This window comes from Lepisma saccharinum, chromosome 1, assembly GCF_977018435.1.
Source record: "Lepisma saccharinum chromosome 1, izLepSacc3.1, whole genome shotgun sequence".
Taxonomy (NCBI): Eukaryota; Metazoa; Arthropoda; class Insecta; order Zygentoma; family Lepismatidae; genus Lepisma; species Lepisma saccharinum.
This window is the reverse complement of record NC_139229.1, coordinates 203,129,725-203,142,675: the sequence shown is the minus strand read 5'-3', so window position 1 is coordinate 203,142,675 and position 12,951 is coordinate 203,129,725. Positions and strand designations below refer to the sequence as shown.

Sequence of the window (12,951 nt, the reverse complement as noted above, 5' to 3'; positions counted from 1 at the left end):
ATAAATCACTGCATACTTACTTATTAGTTACATTGCACATATGAAGGACTAGTTTTTCCGAAGATGGTCCATTTCCAAAAATATACTTATTTTTCCCCAGCACTTTATGAATGCAATTCAGCAAACTTCTGTAACGTCCCACATTTGATGGATCTACAAATACATCTCCTTTACCGACTGTGAACACTCCAAGAACCCACATCCCACCTGGCAGCATTCTGGTTACCTGAAAAGATATTTACAAATTTTCAACAATGTTGAAAGACTGCCACTCTCACCAATTTATCAATTAAAAATTCATACTCATTGTCACGATTCATCTTGAGAGATAGAAAACTGACATTAAAATAAAAAAAATATACAAATACAAATATTAACATCTGACTACGCAAACTATTTGCAATGTGCAGAAAGCATGTATAGGAAAAAGTCCATTATTTAGCTAACTTCTGTCTCAGGCTTGAAAATGCTTTTTTTTTTTTTTACATGAAATCAATTTAGACAAAGATTAAGAGATAGATGGGAATTAACTGTACAAAGAAGTATAATGTCAACATTTCCAAAATAAAGAAATTGATATTTGCATATACAGTGTGTCCCAACAAAAAGGTATACTTTTATCTCGTACAACCTGTATTTGACACACTTCTCTGTAGTTCTGAATTATCATTGCTTCAAGCTGCTTCTCATGGTATAAGATATGGAGTAGCCTTTTCATGAATTTATCTTCATTTCTCATCTCATGTGAAAATTTAAAAAAAAAATTACATACAAAATGCATTTTTCTTAAAGGGTTAGATCTGAAGTGTCCCTATAGATATGAAAAAAATGCCTTCCAGACTATTATCTGTCAATGTGTTGTGGATTACTAAATAATTAAAGCCTGACCAGCCAAAGAATGCACTTCAGGAAGCCTAGTCTTTCTGCAACCAATTCAAGTAGGCAAAAGCAGTGTTGCTACTGGTTGTTACACACCTGATTTTTGTCCAGTCGTACACAGCACCTTTAGCTGTCAACATCCTCCCTTCGCTCACATTTCAGGGAGAGGCAGGGAATCTGAGACACATTCACTTGCTATGCGGCAGCAACCATTTTGCTTTGCCATGCTTGACCTTGTTAAGGGTGCCACCTGTTTCGAAAACGACTCAAAACGAAAAATTTGGCAACACAGAATACCACGAGAATTTCCCCTCACCACAGCAACTGGACAAAGTTGATTGGTTCAAGGGTTCATGTGGCCCTCCCTGGCTTTCAACGGAAAAGACAAAAATAGAATTTTCAAGTTCGTTCTTTCGCCAAACAGCCTTTAGTTCAATGATCAAATTATATAAGGCGAGGAGGGACAATTTCCCCATGGTCTTTCTCGCTGGAGAAGCTGCCGATCACTGTTGCCAACTTCGCTCTTTTGGAGCCAGATCTGGCTCTTTCGTGCACTCGTTTAACTGTGAACTGTGGCACCCACCCTCTGCCACACCATGATGCCACCCACCACTGCCTCCGGCCCATAAAGACCAACCTTTGCCGTGAGTTTACATTTTGCATGTGACGTGATATTCATATATAGGCTATTTCACCCACCCCCTGTTTCTTCCCCAGGTATTTTTATATACGTATATATATATATACGTGGCTAAGGTGAAGATGACAATATTATTGTCTGGAAATCCTTTATTTTCGATTTCATATGAACATCATTGAATTATTGAGATGGGTGATGCCGCCAAATCTAGGCGTTGAAAACTAAGAATAAATTGCCATCACTTTAAAGCTAACAGTAATAGCAGCACCCCCACCCCTCTGACACCTAAAATTACTTTAGGAGGCACTTTATGCAGCCTTCGTTAATCTAGCTCCTTGAAAGTCATCTTTAGCTCTATTAATGGTGAAATGTATCTCTTTTATGCACATCAGGTTTGGCAACACTGCCAGGATGGCCGTATGGAGAAATGCATTAGGTTTATGGGACCATTATTTTATTCGTTCTCTCGGGAATATCAAACATCCAATGACGTAAAAAAGTACATGGATGGACAAGGACACGTTGAACTATGTCATAGTAGCAGGAAAAGTCGAAACTCCCATTTGATTAGCCATAACTTGAAGTTGAGGTTGATTTCCCATAAGGAATACATGGGATTCTGTAAATACTTATTAATCATATTTTTCGAACATTGTGTCTAGCTTACAAATCAACTTGAAAAACAGTTTCCACTTGCAACATGGAGAGAAATTCATACTCTCTTATATACAAAACCCTTCTTTAAATAGCAGTGCCCAATCCGACGATATTGCAATAAATGCACAACTAGTGTGCAATTGTCCCTCCTCGCCTTAATGTACTTAATTGGCATCATTGGGTTAAATGTGATTTGCTGATAAAATGACTTACAAGTGAGAAGGAAATTGAACAAGTGTGCATTGAGGAAAAGTGGAGACAGTCCCACTTGTGAGATTTTCCAAAGTTCTCACAGAATATTTCAATGTATTTGTTTCATCCTGCATCCTCTATGAGAGGATAAAGTGTTCAGAAAATCTGGAGGCAAGGTTGAGCTTTTCTAAGAATATTTCTGGGTTTTCTTTTTGACTGTGCTAATTCTCTGCTACTGAAGAGAGACACGATTCTCTGCCTGTGATTGTAACCTACCCCTTGTGAATTTATGTTGATTTTCCACATTTTGCTCAGTTGGTAAGGTGATGCAAGATGAAGGCCAGCTGTAAGTGGGAAGGAAATTGCTTTTGCCTTCCTGACTGCGGGTGTCCGACAAAAATTGCAAACTCTACGAAATAGTTCATAGTCATGCTATTTAGCTTACTTGTGCACGTAATGAGACAGAAGCCTCTTAACAACGGTTCAAAAATATATTAACATTTCACACTGATGTGTTAGCATTGAACACATCATAAAAGTATTAGTCGATTTTGTTACTTTTTTTTTAGGTAAGAAATTAAACCGTGTGTTCACAAATATGGAATGTTTAGTTCCAACAGAGGCTTAGGGTTAGCAATGCTATAATAGGGTAGGAAATAAAGGGGAAGAACTATGACCTTGGAGTCGCTTCTGCTTACACCAAGCTTTTGCAGGTGACCTTATGTACACCTGCGAGAAAGTAAAAAGATCTGTATTGTTCATCAATATTGTGTTTAATATGAAGGTTTTCTGTTGTTTTTAAGTCATGTAGATTTGTTGTAGTGAAGCATAGTTTTAACATGTTGTTGCTACTGCTGGTAGTTATTTTGCATTTTGTTAAGTTATGAGTAGCTAGTAGGTTTAATGCTATTAGAATATCCAGTTTCTTCCAAGGGAGGAAGGGAGGGGGCAGGAGAGAGAGAGAGAGACACACCATGAAATTATGTACGTTTGTTATTTCAAATGAATTTCAGTTCACCAAACTTTCCCTCTTTCCCCATAGAGAGACAAAAATAGATATTTTATGCTGCTTCAATCAAAAGTTTTAAAGTCTTAAAAATTCATTAAATGTTATCTATGTATAGTTAGTAGTTTACGACACAGTGACAGGTTGTTTGAGATCTCTCTTTTGTCTCCCAACAAGAAAGAGAATGCGATAGAAAATTGATGTTGCATTACTTCTTTGGCAGGTCCATCAGTCCACTAAACTTTTCTTTCTAGTTCTTGCTTGAAACAAATGGAGACAAAGTGGGACAATACGTAGAAAACACTAAAATAAATTACATTAAAACAAGCTTGTTGATGAGGATCTGAGTAAAATAATGAACTCTTTAACTTGAGGTTAAAAATTAACATTGAAATTAATTATTAGTTATTCAATAAAAACAAATATTAGCATCCTCTATGCATAGAGGCATGCATATTTTGTTTTTGAGAAAAACACGAAATGTGAAATAACACATTGTAAAGTTACTTTTTCATGTTTCTGAAAGGTGTATGCTGCATTTTCCTACCCTGTTTTGTCACGAAATAATGCGAAATGAACTGCAAAATGTGAAATAAGTCTCTTAAACACGAAATTTAGAGTTTATTTACCGACGCAACACTTTCTGAGTGCAGAATTATCCTGAGTTATGCAATTCACAGAAAATTGATTAATTCTGCTGTAAATATTTCAGAAGCAAACATGGACCCCTTTACACAGAAATAAACTTAATATTCTGGTAACGACATAAATGTGTTATTAGAAGGGATGTGGGTAATTCTATACAGAAAGGGACAAAATAAACAATTTTTGAAAATACACCTAGTGAAATGTTAACTGTATGGGTAAATAGTATAGTTATTTAGCAACAGTGTAAAATTACCCAGCATTCCCTACTTTCCAGATGGCAGCTATGAAAAGTTTCCTGTAAAGTGACTGCTGGTTTCCAAGAGAATTTCTTTGTCAGGTAATGTTTTTTTTTTCATTTGAATACATAATGATATTTAGTATTTAGGCTTTACCAAGTTAATTGATAGCTAATTTGCTTCAAAATTTAGTGATGTGCTAAATATAATATTTATTGGAAGTTATCTAATTTAGCAGGTTTCTGTAGGTAGATTAGCTTGTAACGTAAGTGACCAAAAAAAAAGTTACTGTTCTGATAATAGCAATGAAAATATTTAGCTAAAAATTTATTATCTCTTACTAGGCTGTAAGTGAGTGCTGAAAACAAATTAGCAGCTTATTGCCAGCAACTAATATCTTGTAACGGTAAGCTGAACTTGTGGAATGTAAGTGACCAGTATTTTTGTAATGTAAGTGACCAGTACTTTTGCAACTTAAGTGACTTGTTTTACAAAATAATTACTGTTTAAAATGATATAATGAGCCATCTACATTAATGTAATTAATATTTAAAAAATAAGGTCACACTTTTACTTTAACAGTTGGGCTGAAAAGTTCGTAGGCTGACTCATAGATGGCGTTACTAGAATTAAATCCATGTGATTTTTACTTAGTACTAACCTCAAAAGATACGTGTATAAATTTCACAGCTGCCGGATAATTAGTTCGTGAGATATAGCATTGTGAGTGAAGCAGCTTTTGTTATTGTGAAAAAATGGATAAAAAAGAATTTCGTGTGTTAATAAAGCATTGCTTTTTGGCGAAAAAAAATACTGTTGAAGCCAAGGCTTGGCTTGATAAACATTATTCGGACTCTGCACCAGGAAAATCAACCGTTGAGAAGTGGTTTGCTAAATTTAAACGAGGCAAAATGAGCATTGAAGGCGATGCACGCAGTGGACGCCCCAAAGAGGCTGTTACCGACGAAAACATCAAAAAAGTCCACAAAATAATTTTAAATGATCGTAAAGTGAAATTGATCGAGATAGCTGAGACTTTAAAAATATCAAAGGAACGTGTTGGACATATTGTGCATGAATATTTGAACATGCGAAAGCTGTGTGCAAAATGGGTGCCGCGCGTGCTCACAATCGATCAAAAGCAACAACGTTTTGATGATTCGGAGCAATGTTTAGCGATATTCAACCGTAATAAACATGAATTTTTCCGTTTATATATTACAATGGATGAAACATGGCTCCATAACTACACTCCAGAGTCCAATCGACAGTCAGCCGAGTGGACTGCACGTGATGAACCGAATCCAAAGCGTGGAAAGACGCAACAGTCGGCTGGCAAGGTTATGGCATCAGTATTCTGGGATGCGCATGGTATTATATTCATCGATTACCTCAAAAAGGGCCAGACCATCAACAGCGATTATTGCATTGCGTTGTTGGAGCGTTTAAAGGATGAAATCACGAAAAAACTGCCCCATTTGAAGAAGAAAAAAGTGCTGTTTCATCAAGACAATGCACCGTGTCACAAATCAATGAAAACGATGGCAAAATTATATGAATTAGACTACGAATTGCTTCCCCATCCACCATATTCTCCAGATCTGGCCCCCAGTGACTTTTTCCTGTTTGCAGACCTTAAAAGAATGCTCGCTGGAAAGAAATTTAGCACTGATGAAGAGGTAATCGCCGAAACTGAGGCCTATTTTGAGGCTAAAGAGAAATCGTACTATAAAAATGGCATCGAAAAATTGTATGACCGCTATAATCGTTCTATCGCCCTCGAAGGCAACTATATTGAATAATAAAATCGAATTTTGTCAAAAAAATATTTTTTACTATGTTAGTCTACGAACTTTTCAGCCCAACTGTTAGTAGATTATCATGAAATTGTTTTGATAGAAGGTTCCTTTTATAATCATGAATGGGCCTCTGTAGTTTAATAAAGTAATGCTATTGCCTCTGCTTCAGTTTTAGTGCCAGTGTTTTTCAACCACTGGGCTGTAAAAGGTCCGTTGCACTAAGGGGTTGATGACTAATTTAAATGTAATTTTATATTTGACAGCATGTCTATACATAATTGATTATGTATGATTATGATTATGCCATAGTTGATATATTAATATTAATTAAGGGTGCATATTAATTTCCATATAAACTTTAAAGATCAGAAATGTATTTATGAGTGAAAGTTTTGGGTTCAGGGCATCAACTTGTAAGAAATAAATTTACTGGGCTGTGGTCTCTCAAAGGTTGAGAACCACTGCAACAAGCAGCCAAAATACACCACTCGTTGCTCCGTGACTAGGTTTAGTGGCCATTTAATCAAATTATACATGATGTCCTACAAAAACCTGCTAAATGAGATAACATCCAATAAATATTATATTTAGCACATCACTAAATTTTGAAGCAAATTAGCTATGAATTAACTTGGTAAAACCTAAGTACTAAATATCATCATGTATTCAAATGAAAAAAAAAAAAACATTACGTGATAAAGAAATTCTCTTGGAAACCAGCAGCTACTTAACAGGGAACTTATCATAGCTGCCATCTGAACAGTACGGAATGCTGGGTAATTTTACACTGTTGCCAAATGACTATAGATAGTATACTATTTACCCATACAGATAATATTTCACTAGAAGTATTTTCAAAAATTGTTTATTTTGTCCCTTTTTGTATGGAATTACCCTGGGGTAATTCCACAGTCACTTATTTTTGAGTTTTTTTATTACTCACACACTAATACCCTCTTCCTAATTTGGACTGGTAACGTAAGTGACCATTTACTGTAAGGTAAGTGACTATTATTTTATTTTTTCTCTCTTTACACATGAGTATTTTTAATACCTCAAAATGGTTTTCAGTTCCAAGACACTATATCTAAGTTGACACAAAGTTATATTTTTCACTGTAAAAACAGAACAGGAATAAAATTGCAAGTTCACTTTTCATATATTACTGTCACATTTTGTGTAATGCAAGTGACCATTTTATTTATTTATTTTTCAAAAATCATGTAAAAAAAAGGGCTGATATTTTTTTAAAAAACAAGAAAATGATAGGAGAAGAAATTTTGATGATTGATAAACAAGTACATACCTTGGCTATTTTTCGCTCCTGCGCATGGTCAACTTCATCACCTGCGCAAAAAATTATCGGCCCTTTTTTTTAATAACATTGATCAAATTTGAGTGAGAAAGTTGAATTATAATTTTAATTAAGCTAAGGAGATTTTTAAACTGAGGTAAAAGTAGTAAATTATTGTGAAATCACATTTCAAATAATTTTATCTTCTCTGAATGTAACGGAAGTGACCGCGGAATTACCCATATGTTTATTTTGTGTAGTAAGTGCAGTTTTTAAATCATATTCACAATTTTAAAACCAATATGTCATTTTATATACCACTTTTCATCACTATAACAGTGTAATTTTGTATTATTTACTGCTTTTGAACTCAAAATTGACTCTGTTTATGTACCGAAATTTGTTTTTTTATTTACCAAAAATATGTGCCTCTATCTATGCATAATTATATATTGCATGTGTGTGTGTGTGTTGCTGTGTGGTTTTTAATGCACACAGCTGTGAAATAGGAAAATTTATGCATAACATTTTGTATGCTTGTAAATGTTCTTCCACAGTTGCTTCTTGCTCAGTAGCTGGGGAATTCAACGGTTAGTTTTCCCCCAATGGCAGGGCTTTGGTGGAGGCATAAATATCTAGTTCCGACTCATTCGAGAGACACATACAGATAGAAATACACCGACAGGTTCTTTGAGGTTCAGATGATGTCGAGTTGAAGTCAATTACAGCATACTGTGGGAGAGTGATGAGCAGCTAGTTTGCACTTATGAGAGCCATATGTAGGGACTCCTGCATGATAAACTGTTTGGGTGGGGTAGTGCAATGCTACATAGTGCATTCGTAGCTTGACTTACATGTACAGCACTTAATGAGAGGACTGCGTAGGGACTCTTGTGTGATAAAGTGGGATACCAGGGTAAGCGCTATGCTAAATAGTGTGTCCTTACAGCGAAGTTCTGAAAAGGGCATTCTTCTGTAATAGAGGAAAAGACAACCTGGAGCATATCTGTACTGGAGCTGTAATGGAACATTGTATATATGGAGAAGTGGAGTGTAAATAAATTGCACATAAAATATATCTCTGTGCAGCATCATTAAGCCAGCCGTATGGGTCGTAGGTGCATGCTAGGTAAAAGTAGTGTAAAGTGTTTTGTTGGTTAGGGAATCGGTCAGCTCTTAGAAACACCTGGATTTTAAGAGGACAGGCAATTCAGGTTACGTAATAAATAGATATACGTAAATCCATGGAACAGCATGTGTCCATGTTGTTAATTTTTAAAGTCGAACCAAAAAATAAACTGACCAACCTAGCTATGTACAAGAAATGATATAATCTCTTCAGATAAAGTTTCCGAAAACAGATAGTACAATCCATACATACATTTACACATTTTGGCAGGAAATTCTTCCAGTTGTTGTTCAGTCAATGCTTGAAGTAGAAATTCGTAGGTGGGAGGAGTTCGTTGAAGCCCTGGGAACAGGTTGGGGAACGGATGCTTTATGAAAATTATGCTAACTGAAGGGATGACACCCTCCCCAACCAGAACACTATATTCAGCACATATAAAAATAAAATTTCTAACCTTAAATTAACCAATTATTATAAAATACTATGGCAATGGCCACTACAAGAATTATTTAAGTGCTTCTCAATACTTTGTACTTCAGATTTGAATTTGCATATATATAATAATACCATGATGATAGTTATAAGATAATAATTGTTGTTGTAATTGACAGAATTGTTGACAAGTAAATTTTCAAAATGAACACTTGTATTCGTCACTCAAAACACCAAACAACGGTAATAAAAAAATAAGTACCTTTAATAGTGTGCCTACATACTGTGAACATGTTACATTGTGTATATCTTGAAGATTAAATGTTCATTACATCTGAAAGAATTGTGGTAAAAGGCACTACAACAAATTAAAATACTGACTTCCTATCAAAGAATATTCTGACTTCTACAATACTTACATGTTGTGCATGATCAGCTACCCAAATTTCTTCAACATCTTCCAGCGACTCTATCTCCCTTTTAACCTTTGCATTGGAATCTTCTACAATGGACTTTGAATCTTCTCCATCCTCATCACTTACAGGTTTAGGTGTTCGTGCAATATGTACTGCATAATCATGTAGAGGAGTAATCTGAGGGAAAAGAAAATTCATTTCCCACACACTTGAAAGCACAAATATTTTTGATACCCTTGACCCTCTGTACCCCCTCAAGAAAAGTGAAAAATTCTGGATGGTTTATGAAGATTTTGCTGTTTATGAACATTTTTAGTTATTTTTAGCTCACGGAAATGCATTATTGTGAAGTAAAGTAAATCTGTTACCTTAGTGTGTGACCTTACCTTGAAGCAGAACAGCCCGAAGGCTTCACGCAAGTGAATATAGCACCAAACACAACATTCCACAACAGCTGACTATACTTTCATGTCGTTAGGTAAGGTTTGTTATGTTTGGGACTCACAGTTATTTTCGACGTGTTCTTTCACTATTTTAGTGTGCATGCAAATGGTTTTAAGTTACGTGAGCCATACTTTGGAATCAAATATCTCTGTTATTTGATTTCCCTATGCTTGAACAAATTTCATATTATGTAATTCATCGAAATCTGTTGATTAAAAAAAATTAAACATAATTCGTGAGGGGATACAGTGGATCAACTGCTCCATATATATCAACATTGATTTTCTTTAACCTTCATGTTCCTCCTGCCAATTTCAGGTTTGTGCCTTGACATATGAATAGTGGCGCCTACTTTGTAATTTTGAATTTTGCATTAAAAATCAAGATTTTTTTTTTACATGCATATAAATAACTAGCATTTATAAAGTTGGTTAAAGTTCACTGAGTCACAATAAAAGTATGGTAAAATTTATAAGTTCTCTTTATGCTCTGACAGACTCATTGGACCTAAGGCAAACCACTACATATCCTATGACCTTCTAAGGGGTCAAGTGCATCCCAGAATTATACACTTCATGACTGCTTGCATTACATTTTAAGGAAATGAAAATGCATTAGCAAACAATTATGTATTTGCCAATGAGCTAGTTTAAGTTACCTACTTTCATGATGTCACCTCTTGCCAGTCAAGTTTCTGGGTTCAAATCCTGGCCTGGGGATTGCTATTTAATTTATGAAATGTACATGGAATTATTTCTCGCCAGTGCTGATGAGAAATCAAAGTCGCTGAGAGGGGACTGTAACTCATGCAGCCTCCAAATTGAATTTCAACCATGGGGTTGTTACCAAGTTTGGCTGGAAGGGATGGTAACCATCTGAAAAGATGGCTTATAGTTTCGAGTTTGACAGCGATAATAGAAAATGCCTTCACGGCAGTGGTGGTGAGCCATCAAACAGGGATACTGCTTCCCGCCTACAAATTTGGAGGTTGGCAGACAGGATCCACGGTCGTTCTAGTTTGCACAGCACCTTTTCATTAACAAATACTTGTATTGAAGTGGAAATATTCTGCTGAACTGGAACATGCCAACAAAAATCAGCACTTCCCCAATTAATTTAATAATACTTTCCAGAGGAAACTAAAAGATTCCATTAGATCTAGAAGTCAACTATTCAAACTGAATTTTATATTTGTCAACAAACCTAGACATAATTGAAGTAATAATTATACCATGATTTATTTATTTATTAATATTCAATTTTGAGGATTAATATTAATTAATGTATAAAGTTAAACAAATTTGAAAGCTATTTACGAGTAAAATTGTTGGAATCAGGGCACTGACTTTTAAATTAATTTACTGGGTCGTAGGCTCAGGAAGGTTGAGAAGCACTGACCTAGATGGTAGTAGATACAGTGAAAGAATTTTGCTCGAGCATCAAATAGTTCACACGGACGATGCTAGATAGCATACGGAATTTAGAACTTATTTGCTTGGTCAGGCAAAACGAACGGTATACACTGTTGCCGAGTACTCGAGTGGGCTCTCAACTATGGATCGTGAAGTAAAAAAAGATGCAATGCAATTGAAACTTAGTGAACATAGTCATCATTTCCATGTTTACAATGTAGTTTAGTTTATCTTACTAATAAAGTGATATATGACTGCCAGCACAGATATTTTACACACGATTACTGCCACATTTAAATGATATTCCATTGTAAATGGCTAAGCATGGGAGAATCGAATGAGATTGAAGGAGTGAAAGTGTTCCCATGCAGTACTATCAGCAGTTCATAACAAACGCGACACTAAAAAAAATGGCTGGTTGCAAGAGAAGAATCATATGGGCGTATACAGAAGTGAAAAATTATTCTCAAGCAAACATACAGTAAGTAATTGATAAATATCCAAAATATGTGCTAACAGACACAAATAGAAATGAACCATGGAAAAATGCCTATGTACCATTTATAACACCATTAAGCCTTGTTTCCATGATTATGAAAAACTAATTATGCTGACCAAGGCAGTAATTTATTTTATTAAAAACAATAAACTAACGTAACGTTTCAACCTTCTAGCAAGGTCTTCTTCAGACTCTGTATCAAGTACAAAAGTAACCAGATACAACAAAAGGGCAATATATATACACAAACATTACTCCCTCCAGACTATTTAGAAAGTTGTTTGGAACTTTCTAGCAGATGACTTTCACTTCCCAACTTTACTTTCACCTAAAAGGCTAAACACAATTACTTCCATAGAATGTGGTTGAACTTTTTAATCTCACGCTCTTTTCCCTTCATTTTTCTTCCTTCTCCTCTCCTCTTTTTCTCTTGTCCTTTCCACTCTTTCCAACATCTTCTTCCATTCTTTGTTTAACTTCAGTCCCCCATTCCAGTTCATTGTGTCTTCTTCACCTTTCTTCTCTATTTCCTTGGCTTCCTTCCATTTTCTAACTAGCATTCTCTTCTCCCTTCCTATCTGCTTAGCCTCATCCCACTCTATGTCATGTCCTGTTTCTCTCGTGTGTTTAAATATTGCATTTCTCTCTCTCTTAAGTCGTACATCATCCCTATGTTGTTTCAACCTGTCTTTCAGCCTTTTTTTTCGTTTCTCCTATGTACACACTCTGACATTCTTTACATTTTACTTCGTAGATAATCCCTTCCTCTTCTTCTTCTCTGTTTTCCTTTTTCTTGTTAGCATTCCTCGCTATTCCTAAGATGCTTCTCCCTCCCTTCCTGTAAGTTTTAATTCCCGCTTTCCTAAGCACTTTGCATATCTTTTCTGTGGTCTTCCCCATACTCCTTATTCCAAACCTTCTCTCCTCTTTTTCTTTCTCTTCCAATTCTCCCCTGCCCGTTTTCTTACTTTTTCTGTTTATGTCCAGTCTATCCTGCTTCTCATAGCCATTCTTTTCCAGCTGTTTCCATAGGCTATTTATTTTGCCTTCTTTTTCACATTCTTTCATGCATATTTTCTTGATTCTGTCCTCCATATTCTTTATAAAATTTATTTTTGTCACCTCACTTACATCACTTCTTTTGTGGCAGAATACTCCTGCTGCACACTTCTTCTGATGCCAAGCGGTTTCAATTTCTTGTCCTCTTTTCCTTTTCATCAATAGATCTAGATAGCTTAACTTGTCTTCTTCTTCTATTTCAAGTTCCA

The 12,951-nt window shown here is 35.5% G+C and overlaps 1 protein-coding gene across 1 annotated transcript in view; it reads right to left on the bottom strand.

The window, feature by feature from the left end:
• The window catches only part of LOC145991261 (protein odr-4 homolog), a 40,334-nt gene that overhangs the window by 20,606 nt on the left and 6,777 nt on the right, over positions 1 to 12,951 (bottom strand). The window contains exons 2-3 of the mRNA XM_083127230.1: positions 9,332 to 9,505; positions 21 to 226 (exon numbers count right to left, since the gene is read on the bottom strand). Coding sequence (XP_082983356.1) covers positions 21 to 226; positions 9,332 to 9,505 — 380 coding nt within the window. The remainder of the gene's footprint in view (positions 1 to 20; positions 227 to 9,331; positions 9,506 to 12,951) is intronic.